At 43.5% G+C, this 26,469-nt stretch overlaps 2 protein-coding genes across 2 annotated transcripts; one reads left to right on the top strand and one right to left on the bottom strand.

Moving 5' to 3' along the window:
* Positions 1–341: 341 nt before the first annotated feature.
* On the bottom strand, positions 342–10,337 carry C15H16orf89 (chromosome 15 C16orf89 homolog). Its single transcript, XM_035549003.2, has 9 exons — positions 10,287–10,337; positions 9,675–9,807; positions 7,776–7,925; positions 7,184–7,334; positions 6,890–7,007; positions 5,310–5,445; positions 4,776–4,880; positions 4,194–4,277; positions 342–2,088 (listed from the first exon to the last, which is right to left on the bottom strand). The coding sequence occupies exons 1-9, from the start codon at positions 10,335–10,337 to the stop codon at positions 2,015–2,017; spliced, it is 1,002 nt and encodes a 333-aa protein (XP_035404896.2). The 3' UTR covers positions 342–2,014.
* A 1,481-nt stretch (positions 10,338–11,818) lies between these two features.
* ALG1 (ALG1 chitobiosyldiphosphodolichol beta-mannosyltransferase) lies at positions 11,819–25,429 on the top strand. The gene is made up of 13 exons (XM_035549041.2): positions 11,819–12,038; positions 12,125–12,202; positions 12,635–12,738; positions 14,545–14,693; positions 15,739–15,828; positions 16,480–16,596; positions 20,457–20,578; positions 21,320–21,358; positions 21,929–21,988; positions 22,716–22,826; positions 23,933–24,047; positions 24,775–24,850; positions 25,200–25,429. Exons 1-13 carry the CDS (start codon positions 11,819–11,821, stop codon positions 25,332–25,334), a joined length of 1,416 nt encoding a protein of 471 aa, XP_035404934.1. The 3' UTR covers positions 25,335–25,429.
* Positions 25,430–26,469: the final 1,040 nt, after the last annotated feature.

Genomic DNA, 26,469 nt, shown 5'->3' with positions numbered 1-26,469 from the left:
GGTTGGGTCTTTGCTCCTGCGGGTAGTGCAGAGCCAACGTTTGTTCCCGGCCCCGTGTGGCATCTCCTTGGTTCGTGGCCAGCACCGCGAACCTGGCGTTAAAGCCCTGATCGTCCCCCTGCACGAGGCTCTGGTGAGGCCGCACCTCGAGTGCTGTGCTCGGTTTTGGGCCCCTCACCACAAGAAGGCCTCGCAGCGTGTCCAGAGAAGGGCAGTGGGGCTGGTGCAGGGTCTGTAACACAAGTCCTGTGAGGAGCGGCTGAGGGAACTGGGGGTGTTTGGTCTGGAGAAGAGGAGGCTTGGCGTAACCTTACCGCTCTCCACAACCACCTCACAGGAGGCTGCAGCACGGTGGGGGTCGGTCTCTTCTCCCAAGCAGCAAGCAGTAAGATAAGAGGAAATGGCCTCAAGTTTCACCAAGGGAGTTTTAGGTGAGATATTAAGAAAAAATCCTTCACTGAAAGGGTTGTGAGATTGGAACAGGCTGCACGGGGAAGTGGTTGAGTCACCATCCCTGGAAGTATTCAAAAGACGTGTAGATGTGGTGCTTAGGGACATGGTCTAGCAGTAGACTTGGCAGTGCTAGGTTAATGGTTGGACTTGATGACCTTGGAGGTCTTTTCAACCTAAATCCATGGTTGGATAAATGGATGGATTTGATGATCTTGGAGGTCTTTTCAACCTAATGCCATCCTGTGTAACATGTTCCAGGTGATCCTGCTCGGCAGGGGGTTGGAGTAGATGATTTTGACATGTCTCTTCCAACCTCAGTCATTCTGCGGTTCTGTGATTCTGTAAACGATTCTATGATTCTGTGATTCTATGATTCTTGACACAGCACTAACAATGATTTTTCATCTTGCCTTGGCAAGATAAAACAGCCAATGTTTCTCTCTGGAGGCTTCTGTCTGCTCTTGGCATCTGCGTTTCCATCAGAAAAGAGGGATCAGCGAACTGAAAGTAGCTGAGAATTGTTTATTACATACATGTGTTAGAACCCGGTGGGATGCAGATGTTGAAGGCATTTGGTGCTATTGTGGCTTAACCCTGGTAGGCAGCTGAACCCCACACATCCACTCGCTTGCTCTTCTCCAGTGGGATGGCAGAGAGAATCGGAAGGGTAAAAGTGAGAAAACTCATAGTTTGAGATAAAGACAGTTTAATTGGTAAAGGGAAAGCTGTGCACGCAAGCAAAGCAAATTAAGGAAATCATTCACTACTCCCCATCGGCAGGCAGATGTTTAGCCATTTCCAGGAAAGCAGGGCTCATCATGCATAACATTACTTGGGAAGACAAATCCCATAACCCCAAACATCCTCCCCCCTCCCTTCCTCTTTCTTTCCCTCCAGCTTTCATTGCTGAACATGATGCCATATGGTAGGGAACATCCCTTTGGTCAGCCTGGATCAGCTGTCCTTCCTTGTCTGCGTCCCCTCACAGCTGCTTTAGCACCCCCAGCCTCCTCGCTGGCAGGGCAGTGTGGAAAGCACAAAAGTCTTTGTGTAAGCACTGCTCTGCAGCAGCTAGAGCATGGCTATGTTATCACCACTATTTTAATTATAAATCCAAAACGTAGCACCATACTAGCTGCTATGAAGAAAATTAACTCTATCTCCGCTAAAACCAGGGCAGGTACCCGGCAGGATTGGGGCTTGAGACAGCAAAGTTAGAGACGTCACAGAAATATCCAGGATATTAATTCAGATTCAGTGAAGTTGAAGATCTCCTTAAAATTCAGTAGAATTTGATCTACGGAAAAATGTGTGTATTTAATGGTAAAGCACCCCTCTCTGGGATACTTGAAAACTTAACAAGAAAACACACACAGTGGACAACTATCCAGTGTTACCATAATTAAAAACCAGCTCCCAAGGTTTTGTATTGCAAGACAAGATTGTGATTTGAAGGGTTAATTCTATTTCACTACAAACTGAGCACCAGTACTGCTCAAGGACCGATCGCCTCGCTCTGCACGTGGCCTTCCTGTTGACAGTCTGCAGTGCGCTGTTAATGTCAGCAGCAGTAGTAGTACAGGAACCCTCCGAGCGATCCTACTGCAACAGCTGTGTAATGGGAGGAACATCCATCTGCGGAGAAAGTCGTTGAACAAGGCTACATGGCTTGCATAGGTGATGGTCTGTACTGATTTTAAAACCATATACATTTGGAAGGCTACAGTAAAGTTTAGTCAGGGAGATCAAATGTCGAACTGCGAGTCAGAACTTCGGTTGGATGTTATAGCCACTTTGCCCCATGATTTGTGTGCGACCCTGTGCTCAGCATTTGACCTCAAATAAAATACTCTGTGCTATACTGTACCCAGCTGCTGAGATAAGAGTAATCCTATTTTTCTGCCTAGCAGGAATATTGCGAGTCTTTACTTTGATAAACACTGAAGGAAAAAAAAAACAAAAAACAAAAAAAAAAACCCTATACTATATATAAAAGAAAACATTTTATTTCATGGTATGAATCTGTAGCACAGTAGTTGATATCCCTGTGTGCAAGACTTCTGGATCCTTTCCAAGGATCAGAAATGTGGGCAGCCAGATAGATTAATATTGGAGTTGCCACATGAAACAAAAATATGAGGATTTTAAGATTTCTGAATTTCCCATGCACTGGGCATACTACCATTGAAATCAGGGAGACATTTGACTCATTTTGTGTAGGATAATGAACACTAGCTCTCTGCCTACTTCAAGTGTTTTATTTTACAAATGCCTTATTAATTGTGCCTTTCAGGAGCCCTTTTTTTGTGCATCTGTGTGTGTAAGACTAGACAGATTCATGGTAAAATGATAATATTGGTGAACTGGTGACTGTGAAATTTAACCAACTTTGCTCACAAATTACAAAATGGACTTGGTGTTTTTAAGTACAGGTTTGTGGGACCCTGAGTGCAGCAATAGGTCCTAGCTGTCCTGACCAGCCTTGCCAGGGGCCTTCACCCATACCCTTTACCCATGGACCTAGAAGCCTCATTTACACTCAGGTGAGACAGGGAACAAGGTAAAGGATGTTCATTTTGCAGGTTTTCGCTAACACAGCTGTATGTTGTATATCACCCACAAGGGCAGGGCTGAGGCAGGGAGTACAAGGACGGGACGACTCTGAAGATAAGGGAAGAAAAGACTCCATGCACACAAATAATAGAACCAGCAAGAATTGGCTTGGAATGCTGAAGTCTGCAAAAGAAAGGAAGGGTCAGAAGTCTAGCAGTGAGGAAGACTTCTGGCCTTCATCAAAAGACCACCAGAGTACACTGGATGACCACCTGAGGACTCCGGTACGCAACTGAATAGGGGCGGGAACCTATGTTAATGATTCTTCTGAGACCTAATGAATATGCAAGAGACTTATGGGGGAAGTGAGATGAATATGCATATATCCCATTAATATAAGCACACTGGAAGTAACCCTTGGTGTGTATGGTAGGCGGAGCGATCCCCCGCACACGCGGCGCCATAATAAAGAATACCTGCTTAATAACTTTGGTTATTGAGTTTTCACTGCATCACAGGCCTGGCCTTCAATTATTTTCTGAACTAAGTTGCAGATGTATGTGTTTCCAGTTGTGGTCCTGTTATTACCATTTATTTATTTATTTATTTATTAGATTTCTTGGATTGACCTGTGCCTTGTTACCTTGCTTGTGGCTGATGATTACCGGGCTGTCAATAGGACCTGCTGCCACCACGCTACTCTGCTCACCCAGCTAGGGTTGCTGTGGGACTGTGTGCTGTAGGTAAGATCGTTGCCTGGCCTATTGCTGCTTGCCATCCCTTAAGAAACAGCTGACTCTTATTCCCTGTCTTTGTAATTCAGCGTATTTTTTCCAGGCCTGTTATAGGCTCTGATTATGGTGGCTTATTCAGTACAGGCACAAATTGCAGTTTTCATTCTGTGTTCATGCTGTGATATCTGTCTACAAACTGTCATTTAAGAGTAGGATTCTTCCCTGACAGAAATCTTGGACTACTTCAGGGTAATTTTTCCTGTTAATGGAAACATCTGTAACACCTTCTTTCTGCACATATTCTTAGGGAAAAAAGAAAGTCACTTGTACATTTAAAAAAAGGAAGTCAGAGTTACCTTGGGAACAACTGTGTGTTATTGAATAGCTTGTGCACAGTTATTCAGCAGCAACTGGAACAAAGCTTTTCAAAAAATACACCTTCCTTTTAAATACCTGTAAACATCTTTTCCCGTCTCTTAACTCTCCTTAGCAGCTTCTTTTGGTCTTCTGTTCCAGCAGAGTATTCAAAATCTTTACCTGGAGAGAGAAGAGTGTGGTGTGTAAGGTTTTTTTCCTTGTTTATTTTGTTCATTTTTTAAAAGGAAATACAGGGAAATGGATTGCCCTTCAATGCTGAGAGCACTGTCATTCACAGTGAAGAAGACTTATTAACACCTCCGTTTCTGGAGTTTCTGTTTTCGTGAAGCAGAGGCACTGGCCTTACTTTACAGCTCACCAAACAGTCTTCCATTGAGGAAACATATTACAGATAGACTAAGGTTCTGGCAACCTCTATGTCCAGGCACATTCTTTGTGCTGAAGCCCATGTAGCATTTGTGAAAGATTTTGTACATGGGAAAAACACTAATAATTGTTCTTCTTCGGGTGGAGGCGGGGGGGGAGGGGGCCCCCTTTGAGCTGTCAGTAAGACCTTAGAGAACTACTATAATCGAGCTCTGTGATTGGCCATGCACATCTTACACACTGAGACAAGGCACCACAGTACCTCACTCCTGTAGGGTAAGGCTTACTCACTGGGTTCCCCAAAGCATCCTTCCTTAGGCTTCTGCCAAGTGAGAATCTTCTCCAGCCATCTGAGTTTGTAGAAGTCAGAGAAACCAGACATGCCACAGAGCATAACTAGGGGAAATCAAATGGCACAGAAAACCACAGCTGTTTTTGTCATTACTGCTTCACATGCTTGATCTCCAGCAAGAAACATGCCCATAAAGCTTAATTAAAATCATGCCATGTTAATCCTAAAAATCGTTAACAACAGAGTTAGGCAAATAAATTCCAAGTTTGGAAATAATGTCCATTAAAGTATAGTTAATGTAACTAAACTATAAACTTTACTTTATACATCTTAATTTTGGATAAAAATTTAGCTTGTAAAATTAAAGGTAAATATTTGAGGCTGAAGTTTTAAATGTTTTATAACTGATTAATGTACCAAATCTTTCTTCACTTTTCTTAGATGACTCATTGCTACTGAAGAAAAAGCTTACCTTTCCTTATTTCACAATGACATTTACAACATTGTTGGTTAACTGAGAAGAGATTACGTACTGTTTTCCATGAAGAGGTCTCGAGAAGAAGACTCAAATCCATTGCTTTCGATCTGCAAGTTTATTTTCAGCATGCTAGCACAGAAAATATTCTTGTAATACTGGGTCCTCAGGAACAGATTATCAGAGCATCCTTTCTAGATACAGAAAAAACTTGACTATTGCACTGCATTTTGTTTTTTTTCCCCTCTAATTTGGATTAGGGAAGAGAGGCTCTAAGAGTTGTGAACTGCAATTGGAAATCTTATATTGGATTCAAATATTTTGTGAGAACTCAAATGTTATTTTTTTAGCAGGATGCATCTTCATGGACTATAGGATCCCTACAGCATCATGTGTCCCGCTTTGAGTGAATGTCCAGCCTTGAGTGAATGGAAAAGAATATCATTATATGGTACCTACACAGCAGGTAGGGACCCGCATCATCAGTCTGTTTCAAGACTAATAATTTGTGAAATAGTATTTTCGAACAGCTTGTTTGGTTCTCTCTCAGTAGAGTTGTCCCAACAGACATATTGCCTGGTGGCTAAGCACAGGTTAGGTACCAGTCACCAACAGCGTGGTACTTGTAGCATGTTGCATGAATAAGGTGCATTTTGCGGCTGGAATGTCTGTTCTGCAGATTTGTGATGAAGCACGTCCACGAAATATTGGTGTTAATCAGGAGGGAAAGGAGTGGCCTTACAAACAAGTTGAGAAGCTGGGGAAAACATGACCAATAAAATCATAAATATGTTCCTAGGTGTTTTAGGTACATTGCTACAGTTCCGGGTATTTGTGAGTGGAATCAAAAAAACACAGAGCCTTTGCTCTGTCTAAACTAGGTTTAGAAATTGTGTTTGGAGAAACCTGTCCTAGCCTCTCATCCCTCAGTTCTGTCTTTCTTCATCTTCCTTTCAATGCAGCCCCTGCTGCAGCTTCTTTCTCTTTTACTCCAACCTGTTTTCGGTCAGAAAAGGTCATTTCTAAGTTCTTGGTTTGTCTCCCTTGATGGACACTTGGCAGAATCATAACTCTCTCTGTCACAACTTAAGTGCTTTCCCAGGATATTCAAATCCATTGGAATGATCAGTTGCCTCCTAGACAAAGGGCAGCAAGCTAGTTCTTGCGGAGCCTTCCACCTTCCTCCATATTTGTTCCCAGGCACACCACTGACCAAATTTCCCTGCACTGCCTTCATTCACCCAGTTCTCACAAGATTACAGGTTTACCTCCACCAAGAATTTCTTTACCTCTCACAAGCTCCTGTACCCTTCAGGTGAATTTGATTATATTACTATAAAGAAAATATTGTCCTTCTTTGACATACTGCCACTTCTGTCTTTCATCTTTACTTCTAGATGAGGGCAAGTAAATAGTCTTTGAACTTTGTTTTCCTTTGAAATCCAAACCACCAGATTTGCAGTCAGATGCTTACCTAATACAGGTATTGAGAAGGCGCCTCTAGCAAAGCTTTACTGTTCCTCCTTGTTATCTCTAACATCCCACCACACAATCTACTGTGTCATACTGCTTTCTTTTCCATGTGTAATATTGACTGGCATGGTTAATAAATCTTGTATGATAAAACTTTTCACTTACCATATCAGCAAACATGAAGTAGAAAAGCTGATGGGACAAGGAGTAACCCGAGCAACCAAGTTGAGTCATTATGTTCCTACAGGTGCTTGTGACAACGCAGGACTTGCCATTCTCTTTCCTGGTTAAGAATAGCAACACAGATGGAGTTGAAGAGTCTGATAAAGGAAGGCCTATTCCTGTTCTGTACAATTGCAGGGCACAGTAACTCTCATTTCCTGCTTGCCAGCAGACAATAGAAAAGTCTTATAAAACAGTGGCAGTAAGAAAGGATCCACCGATATCACAGAAACATACCGTGTTCCTAGCAAATACGAATAGCACGTGTCACTTGTTTTCTCTGTAAAACACTTGGAACTACCAAATGAAGTGTAGGCCAGCAAGGTATCAGTTTGGTTCCATGAATGGGGAAAGACCCAGAAATGTGGTCCTAAAATTGGCGCAAATTCTGAAAGCAAATCAAAGAAGAAAGCCTGTAATTAGTGGTATAGTCAAGGGAGATCTCAGGCCCTGCCTGATCTCTTAAGTCTGTCTACACCCAAAGGTACCCTTGCATGTATCTGCACATTGCCTCTCTGTGGCTTTCAGAGCTGAATACCCCTACTGTGCAGACCTGCCTTTAGTGCTTTTCTCCAAACCACCCAAAAAATCAGCAGCAGAATCGTTACTTCCAAGAATTAGTATTTGTGTTTCCATTTGGGCTCACTAGCCATTCCTTTCGAAGTACTCTCAGGATGGATACCAAACTCTAAACTCTTTCTTTTCATTAACTCTGGCATCTTTGTTGTTTCATAGGTCACTGCATAAAGGCAAAACACTGCAATATGAATACCTTGAGCTTGAATGAGAACTATTTTTCTTTAATGCCATCCACACTTGTTATTTTTACCTTTGAAATATTTGGGATCATTCTGCGCTAGAGAATATGTTGCTTTTTCAATCAGAGGAGACAACTTCTTCACCACACTTTCAACTCGGGTACGCTGAGCAAGTAATTCATGTTCTAAAGGCCACTTTTCTAGGGCTCCTTTCAAGTACCCTGCAGAAACAAAAAATTCATTTTGTATACTACCCTAAATTCTCAGCCCACTTTTTTTTTTTTTTCCTTCCTTTTTAAAGTAGTTTTGCTGCTTCCCCTGGTGACAGCCATTCTCCTCACAGCCACCATTTTTGAAAACAAGATTTACCCTGGAACCTAGTAAGTAATCCAGTGTACTAGACTATATTATACCTAAGTAGTGTCTCTTCTGACGTGGTTAGTAGGTATCTTACTGCAGAGCATTATGCTACTGCAATTAGAAGCCAAACTATTATTTAATATATGAAGAAACAAGGACGAAAAGAAAGCTATGAAATATGTTTAGTGTGTACTCTATAAGAGAGTATGTTAAGATGTTGCAGAGGTAGTCAGGCTTTCCTGTAGCCCTTTTTTTTTTTCTTCCTTTGAAGAATGGCTGCTAATCCAGTGATGCTCCAGCAATGTTCAAACTGTTCTGACACAGGGGGGACTGCTGAGCCCAGAGAAGAGAAGGTTGGGGAGGGGGTGGCTCTTCCATGTGTACAGTTATCTGAAGGGCGGGTACACAGAGGACAGAGCCAGGTTCCCAGTGACATACTCAAAAAGCCCTGGACACGGTCCTGGGCAACCTGCTGTAGGTGGCCCTGCTTGAGCAGGGATTTGGGAAGGTGACCTCCAGAGGTCCATTCCAATCTCAACTGTTCTGTGAAATGGGTAACATCCATATGGAGAAAATGAAATAAATAAAAAAAAAAAAGACTTCTCAAATGTCAAAGAAGCCCTCTATATTGCCCAAGGGTTTGCTCACACTTCTACGGGCAAAGACTGTTTAATGAGATATAAGGTGGCAGATAATCATTGTTCGTGTTACATGTGCTTACTGTCCTTTGTGCTTCTGTGAGTTTGGCAGACTGTTTACAGCGAGTTGGTGGTGCATTCTCTTAGCCCTTTAATTTCTATGGCTGTCTGGCTGTGGATCTGTTTGCACTCCAAACTTACGTTTGTGATATCATGTAACTACCTTTTCTGTCTGCTGTATGAAGAAGAATATCTAATCCAAAGATCAGATCTTGACCCCTTCTGGAGGTGACTGGAATTTACGCAGAGATAAAGTAGCCACGTAGCCGGGTTACCACCTACCTCCAAATTCCTCCAGTGCACTGGAAAATGTGGATGTGGCTTAGGGACTGCTTTGCCCTTTTGCCTTCTCTTCTGCACCCACATTTTGGGTAAGGCAGGTGTCAAAGAGGGTGGATGCTGAAAACACCAAGTTCTGATCCCAAACTAGGGAACGGCCCCTTTGGAAGAAGGCAGCATTGCTGCTGGAAGTAGTATGGAGCATGCAGAAGTTGACGGCACCTTTTATTAGCCCTAAAATTTGTGTGTAGAGGCAACTCTTATCCAAATTGGTTTGGATCCCACAGGGGAATATAACATCAAGTATTAACAAATAGTTTTAAATATTCTTCTTACAGCTTATTGCATTCCTCCCAAGCCAGAGATAACCCAGGTGAGTCCTCTTAAAAACAAGAAGAATCAAGGTTTCCTTCTACGGCATACTTTTGATGCAAATAACAGCTGGATCACTACTACTGTCATTGCATTTAAGGAGCTGAATCTTTAAAACAGGGTAAAAAATGAATTTAGAAATAAATATATATATGTCATGCTACTAGCAGTCAAATCTGCCTAATGTAACGACTAAAGTCAAGAAAGCTGGTATCAGCTTAGTTCCTTAAAAAAAAAAAAAAAGCCACACTGTCACAATACCTTGCAAAACATGAAATCCCAGCACTGCATCTAAATTGATGTCCTGATACCGACTCTCCATGAAGACAGTCACTTTCTCGAGGGCAGAAATGACAGAGCTCCTCACATTAGGCTCAGTTTTCAAGAAGCTGGCCTTGGAGAGAAAAATCAGCAAGAAGAAAGTATACCGCATATCTACTCTGCTCAAAGAGGTTGTGTAACTTCTAAATCAATATCCCTTGCTCACAGCAGGTCCTGCTGTGTGTGATGGAATACTTTCCCTTAACAGTTTAACCACAGGTATGCTGCTGTGTTCTCACAGAAAGCTTGATTGCCATCTTCAACGCTAGTAAATGTCTTGTGCCTTTAAATGTCAGCCAATGCACTTGGCAGTACAACTCAGCAGATCAAATCCAGTCTTTCAGCCTTGGCTTCGGTAAAATTGTTGTAGCTGCCATCGGAAGAGGGAGCTCTTGCTCATGTGTAGAGGTAAGGGGAGGTAAAAGACCGTCCATCTGCAATTAAAAAATAGAACTTTTGAAGTGCGCACAGCATTCTTGAAGAAAGTGCTGAGAAATCATTTATTTAGAGCACTTTTACAGCAGAGGCTGTGTGCATGTGCGCTGAACCCACTGTGGTGATCAGACTGCTGAAGGGCACGGTCAGATACAGGCTGCCTGCCATCACCTCAGCTCTGTGTGAGGGAGCGACCAGCCCACTAAGGCCGTTTCTTTGCTGCTGCACCTGGGATAAGGGTGGAAAGGGGAGTCTGCGTGTCTGGAAATGAAGGGCTGCAGAAACAAAGGGCCTTACTGTATGTTACCGCCTGCTATGAGCCCTGACCAGTAAATACATTAAGTGCATTTATCACATACCTAGGGTTGAAGTGTTTTGATAGACACAGCTGAAGGAAATGCTGTGCTCTGTGCTGCTTCACAAGATATTACATATGTTAAATGAAGCAAATTATCCAAGTTCAGCAGGTTTCTAAGCAAAATCTGATTTTAAATTATTTTTTCGGAAAGGAATTTATTTCGGAGGGATGGTGTAAAGGGGCCATCAGAACGCTGTGGGTGGTGTGGCCTGCAGGTAGCCGGGACCCAGGCTGCCCTCAGCAGAGCTGCAGTGCTGCCGGTTCCCCACACCTGACAAAACTGCTCCAGATGAAGGAGAAGTGTGACAGAACACAGAGCGCTGGGACGGAAAACCGAGGAGCTGCTGTTCTCATTAAATGAGGACACCTGTGGACACCGAGTGGGCACGCTTGGACGAATCACAGAATCATAAAGGTTGGAAAAGACCTCCAAGATCATCTGGTCCAACCATCCCCCTACCACCACTATCATCCACTAAACCACATCCCTAGGCGCCACGTCCAACCTTTCCTTGAACACCCCCAGGTGACTCCACCACCTCCCTAGGCAACCCATCCCAATGCCTGACTGCTCTTTCTGAGGAGAAATGTCTCCTCATTTCCAAATCGAACCTCCCCTGCCACAACTTGAGGCCATTCCTTCTAGTCCTATCACTAGTTACCTGCGAGAAGAGGCCAACCCCAGCTCCCCACACCTCCCTTTCAGGTAGCTGCAGAGAGCAATGACGTCTCCCCTGAGTTTCCTCTTCTCCAGACTAAACACCCCCAGTTCCCTCAGCTGCTCCTCCTAGGACTTGTGTTCCAGGCTCTTCACCAGCTTCATAGCCCTTCTATGGACACACTCCAGGGCCTCGATGTCCTTCTTGTTCTGAGGGGCCCAAAACTGAACACAGTACTCGAGGTGCGGCCTCACCAGAGCAGAGTACAGGGGGACGATCACCTCCCTGGCCCTGCTGGCTGCACTACTCCTGACACAAGCCAGGATAACATTGGCCGCCTTGGCCACCTGGGCACACTGCCGGCTCACGTTCAGGTGAGTGTCGACCAACACCCCCAGATCCTTTTCCTCTGCACAGCTTTCATGGCGTTGTTGTGACCAAAGTGCAGGACCCGGCGCTTAGCCGTGTTAAACCTCATCCCATCGGCCTCTGCCTCGTGCCGTGAGGGATCTCTGCGCGACACGAAGCCAGCCATGAGGAGAACCCGGGCGCAAACCGCCCGCCCCACGGCTCCCTCAGCCCGCGCCCTCCGCACCGCCCGGGGGCGCGCTGCCCGCCGGCGGGGCCTCAAGATGGCGGCGGGCGGCGGGGCGCTGGCCGCCACCGGGGCCGCGCTGGTGCTGGCGGCGGTCGCGGCGCTGTGGCTGTGGCGGTGGCGGCGGCGGGCGGGCGGCGGCGAGGGCCGGGTGTGCGTGGCGGTGCTGGGCGACCTGGGCCGCAGCCCGCGGATGCAGTACCACGCGCTCTCGCTGGCCCGGCACGGCCGCGGCGTCTCGCTGCTGGGCTACCTCCGTGAGTCAGGGCGGGCGTGGGACGGCCGGGGCTCGGGGGGCGCTGCCGGCGGGGTCGCGGCTCTCACCCTCCGTCCTTTGCCGCAGAGACCCGGCCGCACGGCGACGTGCTGGGCAGCGGCGAGATCCGCGTCGTGCCGCTCTCGGACCTGCGGTGGCTGCGAGGTGGGTGCGGGCCGGGGGCGCGGGGGAAAGGGAGCGGAGCGGGGCTGCTCGGGGTGCTGGTGGTCAGGGCGCGGGGAGGAGGGGAAAGGGGGGCAAAAACTGGCCCTGAGGGGCCTCCCTGCGGGCCTCGAGCCCCTGGGGGCCGGGGCCGGGGTAAGGCTGCGTGGCGCTGGCTTGGGTCGAGCTGGGGGGTCGTGGGTTTTATGTTTTGCTCACGGTTTTGTGTGTTTGTTCATCCGCGTGTACTCCGATTTTTCTTCTAGATAAAAAGTAGAACGGGGACTTGGGGGTGTTGTGGTGTTTCTGTGACATCAGGTTTCGTTTTAACGAAATGCCATTACTTTAAAACTTCCCGATGGCTGGCTCTGCGTGGCACGCACATTTACGTTTGCAGAGCTGGAGTGTTCTCACACGTTCTCTGTCCTTTTGCAGTTGGCCCAAAGATTTTCCAGTATGTTGTAAAAGTCATTGCTCAGGCAATACAGCTGCTGTACACAATGCTGAAAATGGATCGACCATCCTATATTCTTCTTCAGGTATGCTTTCTGTGTGAAATTAATTTTAATAGTATTACATTACAGAATGTTTTTAGCGGTCTCAGACATTGCTCTAATTATTTGAGAGCTAAAATTGGCTTAATCCATGGTATAAACCCATATAAAAACTACTTATTTCATTCTAGACTTCTTTCTCTGTTAACTCACAGACACACAGACACAGATTTCTAGGTTGGAAGAGACCTCAAGATCATCGAGTCCAACCTCCGACCTAACACTAAGTACTCCACTAAACCATATCGCTAAGCTCTACATCTAAACGTCTTTTAAAGACCTCCAGGGATGGTGACTCCACCACCTCCCTGGGCAGCCCGTTCCAATGCTTAATAACCCTTTCGGTAAAGAAGTACTTCCTAACATCCAACCTAAAACTCCCCTGTCGCAACTTTCGCCCATTCCCCCTCGTCCTGTCACCAGGCACATGGGAGAACAGACCAACCCCCACCTCGCTACAGCCTCCTTTAAGGTAACTGTAGAGAGCGATAAGGTCGCCCCTGAGCCTCCTCTTCTCCAGGCTGAACAACCCCAGCTCCCTCAGCCGCTCCTCGTAAGACTTGTTCTCCAGACCCCTCACCAGCTTGGTCGCCCTTCTCTGGACTCGCTCGAGCACGTCCATGTCCTTCCTGTAGCGAGGGGCCCAAAACTGAACACAGTACTCGAGGTGCGGCCTCACCAGAGCCGAGTACAGGGGCACAATCACTTCCCTAGACCTGCTGGCCACACTGCTTCTTATACAGGCCAGGATGCTGTTGGCCTTCTTGGCCACCTGAGCACACTGCTGGCTCATATTCAGCCGACTATCAACCAATACTCCCAGGTCCTTCTCGGCCAGGCAGCTTTCCAGCCACTCATCTCCCAGCCTGTAGCTCTGCTTGGGGTTGTTGCGCCCCAGGTGCAGGACCCGGCACTTGGCCTTGTTGAACCTCATACAGTTGACCTCAGCCCATCGCTCCAGCCTATCCAGATCCTCCTGCAGAGCCTTCCTGCCCTCGAGCAGATCGACACACGCACTTAGCTTGGTGTCATCTGCAAACTTACTGAGGGTGCACTGGACGCCCTCATCCAGATCATCGATAAAGATATTAAAGAGGACCGGCCCCAGTACCGAGCCCTGGGGGACACCACTTGTGACCAGCCTCCAACCAGATTTGACTCCATTCACCACAACTCTCTGGGCCGGGCTATCCAGCCAGTTTCTAACCCAGCGAAGCGTACGCCAGTCCAAGCCCCGAGCAGCCAGTTTCTTGAGGAGAATGTTGTGGGGAACGGTGTCAAAAGCCTTACTGAGGTCAAGGTAAACCACATCCACAGCCCTTCCCTCATCCACCAAGCGCGTCACTTTGTCATGGAAGGAGATCAGGTTCATCAAGCAGGACTTGCCTTTCATAAACCCATGCTGACTGGGCCTGATCGCCTGCTTGCCCTGCAAGTGCCGCGTGATGACCCTCAAGATAAACTCATATTTGTTCTTCCTGTTAATTTTTGAACTTTTGAATTTCAGTGGCATGTATATTAGTAAAGAATAAATCTTAACAGAAATACTTGTATGTGTTTTGGATGGGAATTTTGACCCAGATCCGACAGTAAAATTTGAAGTTCCTGCCAACCTTCATAGGAGAAACTGGCAGTTCTGTAGTTGGTGAATACAAAATCGTCCCTGTTCATTAAGATCCTTTTAAACAATGTTATTTCAGTCATTTGATTTTCTTTTTCTCGTTATTGCTAAGTGTTCATCACTTGACCATAGTCTTACCCTGTTTTTACTTGTTTTTATTTGTTTAACAGAATCCTCCAGGTTTACCTAGTATAGCTGTTGCCTGGGTAGCGTGTCTTGTCTGGAGAAGCAAACTGATAATTGATTGGCACAACTATGGATATACCATAATGAGTCTGAATCATGGAAGAAATCACCCACTAGTACGCATTGCAAAATGGTTTGTACAGAAATTTCTCCTATTTACAAGTTATGAACCTTTCTAGAGCTCAGAAGGATGGAAAGCAGAAATAAGAATATAATTAGCAAAGGGCTATTTCCATCAAGAAGTTATTACATTTCAGGAAGCACATTATTTAAAATGCTTTTGTTAAACACATAGGAAGGTGGTGGTAGGTGGTATACTGTAAAATACACTAAAAATTCCGTCTAGGTAAATTTATTCTGTAAAAATGATGTACGCGGTTTAAAGGAATTAGGTTGTTCTCTAAAGTAATTTGTGAGTAGCTTATAAAAATACTTTTCTTTTACTTTCTGTTATGTACTTTCAGTGTTAAGGTTAGAAAGTATTCTGCCTGCTGTATGTATGTATGTACACAGGGCAGAGTGCAAAGGATACGCTTTGTAAGAAGCCTAGACTGTAACAAAAAAAGTGAATTTATGTTCATTTTAGGTGAAATATGGTATCCCAATGCAATGCAAACTCTCGTGCCTTTGACAAGTGAGCTACTTAGAAATAGGAGAATAAAGTAATTAGAAACCTGTCTTAAAGTAGGTGTGTGAATGTTATAGGAACTAAAAGATTTTCTCACATGGTTTAAACCTGTTCCTTTTGTTCTTGTTTGAAGTAGTCAGGTTGCATATGCAAACTTTTGATCTTATTGCAGTGACTTTGTCTAGTGTTGTGGGTTTTTTTATTCTCTAACACTACTTTACACTCCAGTCCATCTTCAAAGGTGGTTCTGTTTCTTACTCAACCTAACTGGTTACCTATGGGTAACAGCTTTAAAAGCTTTCCATTATTGTGTTCTTAGGTCTTAGTGGATAAGGAAGTCATGCTGTATCCCTTCTCATAAACTGTTACTGCTTTGGTATAACAGCACAAGGAGTCAATATATAATTGTTAGTTAAACTTCAGTTATTGGGTGGTAGTTGAGTTTCTCTTGGTTTTGTTTGGCTTTTAATGAGCATTGGCACTGGAGAGTGCCAGTGTATTTGGCTGTTGGGATTGCCTTAGGTTCTAACTAAGATTTAATTTTTGTCAGGTATGAGGAGCTTTTTGGACGTTTGTCGGACTATAACTTGTGTGTCACTAACGCAATGAAAGAAGATCTATGGGTGAATTGCAAAATAAAGTAAGTGAAGTACCTCTAACGTTACTACGTGCGTACTCAAAGTGAAATGAAAGCACATAATTGTGAATCTGGATTCAGAGTAATCTTAACAAAAGCAACTGTGCCAGTTCATCACCACTGGAACCCATTGGTCAGTTTTGTTATAAGCTAGTGGAGTGTGGGTATTGAACAGTCTTCATTAGCTTTCGTAATTAACACCTCATGGTCTAGAAGATGGCAGTCTAGATGTTATGGAAGACTTGCTGCTGCACTGCCTATGAAATAAAAAAAGGCAGACGTCACTGTATTTGCTAACAATTAGTCAACCCTGCAGATTTTTCTTTTGCAATCACAGGGCTTTAAAATCAAAAGGAAAAGGTGTTTTTAAGGAAAACTTAATTTATAAGTTTAAAAATCAGGACAACGATGTCTGTAGATTTTTATGGTTGTGTTACATCCCTTGAATACACATATAAGAAAGGGACCCTTTTCTTACAGTAGATGAAGCTTGGTCTATTCCAGCAAACTTCAGGAATACAGAAAGTTGAGTTGAATCATCATTTTATTGTAATCTGCTTTCTGCATTATATTGTTGTAGCCTGTCACTCTTTACCGTGTGCATTGTGTTAAATCTGTTTTTTTAATTTAACTTGTGAATTTATTTCATTACAGGGCAGTAACGCTGTATGACAGGCCAGCTTCTTATTTTAAGGAAACACCATTAGAGCTTCAACATCAGTTGTACATGAAACTTGCAAAAGACTATGGACCATTTAAAGCACAGCATATGTAAGTAAAGCATGCAATTACCCTGTGTCATTCAGTTAAGAAGAATGGGAGAATTGGAGCCGTGCCGGGGGAAACAATGGCTAGGCTGGGGAAGAAGGCGATGGCCCAGCTGAAGTGCATCTACACTAATGCACGCAGCATGGGTAACAAACAGGAGGAGCTGGAAGCCATCGTCCAGCAGGAAGGCTACGACTTGGTTGCCATCACGGAGACGTGGTGGGACCGCTCCCATGACTGGAGTGCTGCAATGCCTGGCTATCGGCTCTTCAGGAGGGACAGGCAGCACAGAGGGGGTGGTGGCGTGGCTCTCTACATTAGAGAATCTTTTGATGTTGTGGAACTCCAGGCTGGGAATGATAAGGTTGAATCCCTGTGGGTTAGGATCCGCGGGAAGGCCGGCAAGGCTAGCGTCCTGGTCGGGGTCTGTTATAGACCGCCGAACCAGGATGAGGAGACAGATGAGGAGTTTTATAGGCAACTGACAGAAGTTGCAAAATCGTCGGCGCTTGTCCTCGTGGGGGACTTCAACTTCCCGGATATATCCTGGAAACACAACACGGCACGGAGAAAGCAGTCTAAGAGGTTTCTGGAGAGCGTGGGAGATAGCTTCCTGACGCAGCTGGTCAGTGAACCCACCAGGGGTGGTGCCCCGCTAGACCTTCTCTTCACAAACAGAGAAGGACTGGTGGGAGATGTGGTGGTCGGAAACTGTCTTGGACAGAGTGACCACGAAATGGTAAAGTTCTCTATTCTTGGCGAGGCCAGGAAGGGGACCAGTAAAACTGCTGTATTGGACTTCCGGAGGGCTGACTTTGAGCTGCTCAGGACGCTGGTTGGCCGAGTCCCTTGGGAGGCGGTTCTGAAGGGCAGAGGAGTCCAGGAAGGCTGGGCGCTCCTCAAGAAGGAAATCTTAACGGCACAGGAGCGGTCCGTCCCCACGTGCCCAAAGACGAGCCGGCGTGGAAGAAGACCGGCCTGGCTGAACAGAGAGTTGCGGCTTGTGCTTAGCAGAAAAAAGAGGGTTTATAATCTTTGGAAAAAAGGGCGGGCCGCTGAGGAGGACTACAAGGATGTAGCGAGGCTGTGCAGGGAGAAAATTAGAAAGGCCAAAGCTCATCTGGAGCTCAACCTGGCTACTGCCGTTAAAGACAACAAAAAATCCTTTTACAAATATATCAATGCGAAACGGAGGACTAAGGAGAATCTCCATCCTTTACTGGATGCGAGGGGAAACCTAGTTACTAAGGATGAAGAAAAGGCTGAGGTGCTTAATGCCGCCTTTGCCTCAGTCTTTAGCGGCAATACCGGTTGTTCTCTGGATACCCAGTGCCCTGAGCTGGCGGAAGGGGATGGGGAGCAGGATGTGGCCTTTGCTATTCATGAGGAAATGGTTGGCGACCTGCTAAGAAGCTTGGATGTGCGCAAGTCGATGGGGCCGGATGGGATGCACCCGAGGGTACTGAAAGAACTGGCGGAGGAGCTGGCCGAGCCGCTTTCCATCATTTATCGGCAGTCCTGGCTATCGGGGGAGGTCCCAGTTGACTGGCGGCTAGCCAATGTGACGCCCATCTATAAGAAGGGCCGGAGGGCAGACCCGGGGAACTATAGGCCTGTCAGTTTGACCTCAGTGCCAGGAAAGCTCATGGAGCAGATTATCTTGAGGGTCATCACGCGGCACTTGCAGGGCGAGCAGGCGATCAGGCCCAGTCAGCATGGGTTTATGAAAGGCAGGTCCTGCTTGACGAACCTGATCTCCTTCTATGACAAAGTGACGCGCTTGGTGGATGAGGGAAGGGCTGTGGATGTGGTTTACCTTGACCTCAGTAAGGCTTTTGACACCGTTCCCCACAACATTCTCCTCAAGAAACTGGCTGCTCGGGGCTTGGACTGGCGTACGCTTCGCTGGGTTAGAAACTGGCTGGATAGCCGGGCCCAGAGAGTTGTGGTGAATGGAGTCAAATCTGGTTGGAGGCTGGTCACAAGTGGTGTCCCCCAGGGCTCGGTACTGGGGCCGGTCCTCTTTAATATCTTTATCGATGACCTGGATGAGGGCGTTCAGTGCACCCTCAGTAAGTTTGCAGATGACACCAAGCTAAGTGCGTGTGTCGATCTGCTCGAGGGCAGGAAGGCTCTGCAGGAGGATCTGGATAGGCTGGAGCGATGGGCTGAGGTCAACTGTATGAAGTTCAACAAGGCCAAGTGCCGGGTCCTGCACCTGGGGCGCAACAACCCCAAGCAGAGCTACAGGCTGGGAGATGAGTGGTTGGAAAGCTGCCTGGCCGAGAAGGACCTGGGAGTATTGATTGATAGTCGGCTGAATATGAGCCAGCAGTGTGCTCAGGTGGCCAAGAAGGCCAACAGCATCCTGGCCTGTATAAGAAGCAGTGTGGCCAGCAGGTCTAGGGAGGTGATTGTCCCCCTGTACTCGGCTCTGGTGAGGCCGCACCTCGAGTACTGTGTTCAGTTTTGGGCCCCTCGCTACAGGAAGGACATGGACGTGCTCGAGCGAGTCCAGAGAAGGGCGACCAAGCTGGTGAGGGGTCTGGAGAACAAGTCTTACGAAGAGCGGCTGAGGGAGCTGGGCTTGTTCAGCCTGGAGAAGAGGAGGCTCAGGGGCGACCTTATCGCTCTCTACAGTTACCTTAAAGGAAGCTGTAGTGAGGTGGGGGTTGGTCTGTTCTCCCACGTGCCTGGTGACAGGACGAGGGGGAATGGGCGAAAGTTGCGCCAGGGGAGTTTTAGGTTGGATGTTAGGAAGAACTTCTTTACCGAAAGGGTTATTAAGCATTGGAACGGGCTGCCCAGGGAGGTGGTGGAGTCGCCATCCCTGGAGGTCTTTAAAAGACGTTTAGATGTAGAGCTTAGTGATATGGTTTAGTGGAGTACTTAGTGTTAGGTCGGAGGTTGGACTCGATGATCTTGAGGTCTCTTCCAACCTAGAAATCTGTGTCTGTGTCTGTGTAAGAACTGGCATTTAGTCCCCAGAAATACCTTTGGATGGGATCACAAGTTTCTGAACAGCAGCAGACAGTGGTCTTTGCGTGCATTCAGTAGCAGATGCTGTGCAAGTTTGCTTAATTGTTGCTGGAGAGGCCAGAATAAGTGAAATCATTGAAGGGTGATATCATGTTGCTTGATGTGTGAAATTAGTGGGTTTTGTTTGTTTAAAGAAAAAGTTGGTGTAAATTCTGAGGAAATAAGTAATATAATACATGAAGGGTGAAAGCAGTTGTCTAGTTCCCACTGAACTGGATGACAGTGATTGGATGCTTCATTAATGGCATTAATTTAGTAATTGCTATAATAAACTCCCCATTTATTGTGGAGGGTTTTCAAAGTCTTGCTCTATAAATATTAAGCATTCTTCTCTGGCTGTGTGCAGGATGTCTGCTATAGTAGATAGCCCAACAGGCAGTTAGTTTACAAAACTAATGCCTGAAAGTGGAGGGGAGAGTCATACTGTATGGCATTTTCTTTTTGGATCTGCACACCATTGAATGTAAAGGTTCCAATTTTAATTGAATGAGAGCATTGTTGGCCACCATGCTTTGGATATATTTGGGACAGAGCTGGAAAGAGAGACTGTTTTCCCAATGTTTTAAGGAAAACACTGTTAGAAGATAGAAATGTGCTTATAATAGTGGTGTCATTAGGCTCATGGTAGTAATAAGAAAGACTCTTTTGCATCTTCCCTATGATCAGGTATGTCTCTGCAAATCAGTACAGTAATGGTTATTTCCAGAGAAATTGAGTAGCAAGTCTCAGAGTTTAGAAACTCACGTCAGTTAAGCATAGCATTTCCTTCTGTGTTTGTAGACTGTGTTTGTGTAGTCCATATTCAGAAAATTCTGTTTACGTAGTACAGAGTCTGTCAGTTCGAATGCTGAGAGGTCTGCCTTTACAGAAATGGATAAAAGAAATGGACATGTGGTAAAAACCAGAGGACGGCCAGCTCTTCTCATCAGCAGCACAAGCTGGACAGGTTTGTAAACAGATTATTTTTAATATTTTATTACCTCTTAACAAAAGATATAACTAGGGCTCTTTATACTTCCCCACACTTGAAACTTGACATGTTATACAGGCGTGTTTGCATCATGAGTGGCAAATTTTTCTTCATTTGTCTGGAAGAATTTAAAGACAAGTTGTACACGATATACCTCAGTGGCTAAAAATTAAAAAAAAAAAAAAAGAGATTTCCCACTACTCTTTTATTTTTCATTCCATAGTATCTTGTTTGGTGGTGTAAAATGGATTAAAAACCTAAAATTTTTACTTCTTTATTTCTGATAACATCTATTATGTAATTTTCTCACTTTCCATTTTTTCTCTATGAGAAAGGGAAAAGAGAGGTGAAGCAAATCAATTGCTAGTAACCATGGGCAGAACTGTCTGTACCTTTGAATTAACAGAGCAATTTCTGCTCTTAAAAATTTCTGGTTTCAAAAGCTAGAGAATTAATGTGATATATAGCACATCCTCAAAAGAGAGTCCATTGGTGGCTTGTTGGCCATGTTGCCAATAAGGAGAACAAGTAAGTTTTGTATATGGTTGAGGACTTTTAATTATGAAAATAATTACAGCAGATTTTTAGTAGGAAGAGCTTGTGCCATACTGAAATCATTCAAGTAAAGGTGAGGAAAATCTTCGTTGTTATTTACGTATAATAATTTGTTACCAATGCTAGAAACATGAATATCACTAATAAAGCCTTTTCTTTCAGAGGATGAAGACTTTTCAGTCCTTTTAAGAGCTTTAGAAGGTAGGTACTAAGGAATTCATCTTATCTATTCCAAGGGGAATGGTTGTATGCTGGACAGTTATGAGGGGTTTCTCTAAAGAACAGTGCCTCCCTATTCAAATGAAAATGCAGGCATATTTGATTAATTTGCAGTGCTTTAAGAGTAGGAGTTGAAATACAGAAGTGAAACATCTGGATTCAACTGGAGTAGTTGTTGGGGAGAATTATATTTCTCTTGGTAAATTGCAGTTCTATTTTCTAAGCTATGAGTACTCTCCATAGGTATCTGATAGGAAAGAAGGGAATATGCATTGTCTATTTAAGAACTACAGCTGCAGTTTCTAGATATATTGAAACAACCGATACGGTGTAGTCAAAGAAATGTTCTATGAATAGTACATTTTAAACATATTAAAATTGACAAATTTCTATAGAAATAAATTATAATATTTGTAAATTTACTGCTGTTTTACTAGGTGTATGTTTATAAAGAAATTACTTGAAGTAGAAAGCTAAATGATTCATACACCATGACCATTCTTAAATCAGTCCATTTATTTGTCAATTCTGAACAGTTTTTATCTTTTCCAGATTATGAGCAGTATATCAATGAGGGAATCAAGCTTCCAGCTTTAGTATGTGTGATAACAGGTAATAGTTTATTCACATTATAATTCTTTTCTGCTCATAGAGATGACTTCATTTTCACTTTTCTACTATGCTGACTCTTCTATGATGATGAAGAGAGAGGAGGAGAATTGTTTTTGTCTGATTATAAATCAGAGCAGTTGGATTCTTATAGCAATGTAATCATGGCACATCTTTAAAGAGGAGAAGCACTCAGCCTGGCTGTCTAGCACAGCTCTCCGTTATGCCATGTTCAAACTAATTTAATCTCAACATTCTGAGCACTGAGATGCTGCAGCCAAAGAAACATAAAGGTGCATGTTTGGTGCCTTTCAAGCAGGAAGGTTCTCTTAACGCAGGAGGAAACCTACTCATCAAACATCTTTTTGTAAAACAGTATGTGCAGAATGAATGCTGGTTGGTTAACTTTCTCATTAATAGCAGACTAAATCTTAGTGTGATTTTTAAAGAGCAAATTTGTATTTTTGGGTTGTCTTACGGTAAAGAAAATGCAGGTCAAGACTGGGCAACACTGACAGTAGGCTCCTTTAAATACCAAGTTAAGAGAGGAAGTGTAGGTTCACCTTGTTTTCAATGGGACTTAATCTCTGGGGTGATCATGGTTGGTATATTCTGACATGTCTGAGGCAACAGGACTTTGTCATCTGTACAGCAGGGTGCACAGACAGCACTTTATTTTCAATCACCCTGATAAAATCATTATTTTTTTTTCTGTGTGTGTTTTAAACAGGCAAAGGGCCACTAAAAGAATACTATAATGGACTGATAGAGAAACTGCACTTCAAACATATCCAGATCTGTACACCCTGGCTTGAAGCTGAGGATTACCCTCTTTTGCTTGGTAAACAGAGGATTATGAAATAGATTTGATAATGTGTGAAAAACAATTCAGCAGAGTTGTGAATAGCTGATAGACATTATGCGCAGGAGATAGCAGAATGTAGTAAGCAAATGAACTTGCTGGTTACTGATGGTATATACATGTATACCACTCGTGTTTTTGACTTAGACAAGCAAAATTGCTAATTTCTTTAACTGCATTTTTCACTCTTATCCCAAGAAATAGGCATAATACCTGCATTGCTATTTCAGTCTGTTATTTGTACTTCTCTTCTATGCTGAAATACAGCTTGCTCGTTTGTGTTGCAGTTTATGGGGCAGGTCAGTACCTGATACCGTGAGCTTTTGGCTGAGCACCCAAAAAAACCTGAAATTCTAAATGAACATGTCTTGGAATAGTGTTCCCTCAGCATGTCCATTGTATTAGCATGAAATATGAGTAAGCGTAGTACAGTAGCCAGCTACACTTTCAAGTAGATCTACTTCTCTTCGTTTTCAAACCTGCCAATTTATGTGGCTGTAAAACATGGTGTTTATAGGGTAATTTTTAAGTAATGAATATAATGTCTATAAAATAGCATTGCAATTTCTCTGTCTTGAAATCACTTGAATTGGAAGAAGTCACTAGTGAGTGATGCAGCATATCCTGTTTGAATTGTGGTAGAGTTTTCCTCTGCACTTACCCATTCTTAGCAGATTAAGAGACAGAAAGGCTGTTTTCAGATATGTGAGATTTTAAAATTCCCTTTAATTTAATATGCACTTGCTTGGTATGTTTCTAAAGCCTGGCTAATTTTAGTAAATATATAGTTTAGTGTGTGTGTGTGTGTGTGTGTGTGTATATGTGTATATATATATATATACACATAAGATATATATATATATATATATATATACACGCACACACACACATGTATAGTGTGTGAATATATATGTGTATACGCGTTTTCTGCAGGCTTGAAATTGAGTCAGTCTGGATAGTATTGAAAATAGCTTATGTGTAGCTCATATCACCCAAAGAAATACGTGCATAGAAGGGTTCACAATAAGACTAGAAGAGATGCTTTCAGAGAACTTAGGCTCTTGTGTGTTTCATTTGCTTTTCAGGCTCGGCAGATTTGGGTGTGTGTCTCCATAAATCATCCAGTGGTTTGGATTTACCTATGAAGGTGGTAGATATGTTTGGCTGTTGTTTACCTGTATGCGCAATATATTTTGAATGGTAAGAGCTTGCTTATTCTGATACAATTTAATAGCTCATATAAAACACTATTCTAACAAGCCAAGAGTTTACTAGCTTCTGCATGTATCAGATGAGATTCCAGTACTATGCGATAACAACTTACTTTTGATTCGATAAGACAAACTTCAGAAGTCAAGGTTGTTTTATTTAAGGTTGGCTAAAATTTAACACCAGATTTTACAATCTTTGGAGCATTTATTGCAACCAGCTGCCTCAAAAAAAATAATTGCCCTGTAATCCTTTGTTTCCATATGCTTCATTTAAAAAAAATCATTCTGCATAGACATGTTTCTCTTCTGTGAAAGGGTGAATGTATGCAGTCCGCCTTACAATTTACAGTCCTTCAATTAAAGATGTATTCACTGTGGAGATCTCATGTACAGATTTTCCTTGTGGGTTAAAGTAGAGTGTTGCACTGATTTGCGATGTATGTGCAGAGGAGTGGCACAATGACAAAGTGAGGGACCTACTGTAACGGTAAACCTAGATAGTATGACATGGGGGGGGAACAATCTTTAAATTAAACTTTTATAACTGTCGTTTGTTCCATTTTGTCAGGAATGTAATGTTCATATCTAGACAGCTAGGTTTTAATGTTTAAGGCATAGCCATGTCTCTTCAGATACACTGTGCAACTTTTTAAATATATATGTCCCACTCACTGTTCCTTTTTTCTTCATGTTTTTTTCTATTATTTTGTACACAGTTTACATGAACTTGTGAAACATGATGAAAATGGTCTGATATTCAGGGATTCAAATGAACTTGCAGAACAACTGAAGGTAAAGTCTTGACAGATTTTTCTTTTCCGCTAGCTTTAACCACAAAGGTGTTACCATGTAAGCTACCTTTTCGTGTGATAATCCTCTGTGTATTTTGCATTCTCAGAGGATACTTCTTTGCCTGGTGGATCTTATAGGCCATATTTCTATTTGAATACGGATATTACTGGCCACATTTCTATTTGAATATAAATCTGAAGTTGGCAAGAACGCACTAAATATTGTGATATTAAACTGTTCAGAGGGTCACACCAGAGGGTTACCCCTGAGAAGCTAGAATTAATCCAAAATATAACATGATACTTTTCTGCTTTTTTTTTGTTTGTTTGTTTTCTTCTTAAACTAACAGATGCTTTTCCTGGAATTTCCCACACTGGAAGGCAAACTCCAGAATTTAAGAAAAAACCTTTGTGCATCCAAGCAGCTGCGTTGGGATGAGAGTTGGGACCAGACTGTTCTTCCCTTGTTTATGCAGAGTGAATGACTTTTTGTGGGGAGAGGAGGGTGTCCAAAAAGCTATCACATTCCTGGAGTTGCATAGATGTGACAATCAGTGAATAAACACTCTGTGTTATCTGTAGTTACAATTTTTAATTGCTTCATCTCGGGGCCTGTTTTGATGCACCTTTTCTTTTACAATTGGAGCTTCTTGTGTGAGTAAGAATAGTGCTGCAGGTGCAGTTGAGGTTATTTGTTGTCTGTAAGTCTTGGGGGAAAATGTGATTCCCATGCTGAAGAGGTTGATCCTTGCCATCTGCCTTTTCTTCTTGTATTATTTGGGATGAATGTGGGAGGTTTAGGTACTCTAGGAACTTGTGTAAAATCTGTTTAACTGGGCTGCTTGTAGGCTACTTTTAGCTGAAAGTACTTGAATACATATACAAATTATACCAGTTATACCTACTGTACAATAAACACTTGAGTAGGTGATTATTTTTCTGCAAGGGGGAGATTTTTTTAGTTTAAATTTTTATTTGAATTGAGGATACATTTTTTGTTTTTTTCATATAATTAACGCTCTTGGATAGTCTTCCCTAGACAAGTACTGACTATACTCTTGTATGTTTTTATGAAGATGGAAAACAACTTTGAAATTAGATAGTTCTTTTTTACAGTGTGTGCAAGAGTAAAAAGGTGCAGCCACTGGTATGTGACGGCTTTATTGAACGCTTACGAGGGAAATTCACCTTTCAGTAAATGTTGTCCTCATACATTGAAGTAAATGTGTCCATTTACCTTGAGAAAGAACGTAAAATTTATCCCTAGAATAGAAAAGATATTTAAAGTATGCAATAATCTAGTAAAAGGGCACTTTACTTTCTGAGCATTCATTCAGGTATGGCCTTTGGTTTTTTTATTGTTAGTGTTCGTATGGATCTAATGCTTACAAGATGTTTTTTCGTCTTCACGATTCTTTATAAAATAGGTGGCAGTCATTAAAGGAATAAATGTGCGTGGTTTTATCATACAGTTGCTGCTTGCATGGCTCTCTTCAGGGTTCCTACTTCAGTTGTTGGGATGGATTCTGCACCAGTGTTTTTAAACCAGCTTACAGAGTAATCATTTAATACCTGCTTTTGTCAAGCTAGGCGGCCATTTGCTAATCTTGCCTTTCTCCT

Source organism: Cygnus atratus, chromosome 15, assembly GCF_013377495.2.
Source record: "Cygnus atratus isolate AKBS03 ecotype Queensland, Australia chromosome 15, CAtr_DNAZoo_HiC_assembly, whole genome shotgun sequence".
Taxonomy (NCBI): Eukaryota; Metazoa; Chordata; class Aves; order Anseriformes; family Anatidae; genus Cygnus; species Cygnus atratus.
The sequence above is the reverse complement of the archived record's forward strand: the minus strand, read 5'-3'. Positions and strand labels throughout refer to the sequence as shown.

Bases quoted from the DNA above. Each gene is read 5' to 3' on its own strand.
- C15H16orf89 (XM_035549003.2), bottom strand. From the start codon at position 10,337: ATGGCAGGCAGCCTGTATCTGACCGTGCCCTTCAGCAGTCTGATCACC. The intron at 7,008-7,183 runs GTATGTTTCTGT...ATTCTTAACCAG, and splicing joins TCGTATTTGCTAGGAACACG to GAAAGAGAATGGCAAGTCCT. The intron at 4,278-4,775 runs GTGAGTAAGCCT...TTCTCTCTCCAG, and splicing joins AGGATGCTTTGGGGAACCCA to GTAAAGATTTTGAATACTCT.
- ALG1 (XM_035549041.2), top strand. From the start codon at position 11,819: ATGGCGGCGGGCGGCGGGGCGCTGGCCGCCACCGGGGCCGCGCTGGTG. The intron at 15,829-16,479 runs GTAAGTGAAGTA...ATTTCATTACAG, and splicing joins TGGGTGAATTGCAAAATAAA to GGCAGTAACGCTGTATGACA. The intron at 21,359-21,928 runs GTAGGTACTAAG...TATCTTTTCCAG, and splicing joins CCTTTTAAGAGCTTTAGAAG to ATTATGAGCAGTATATCAAT.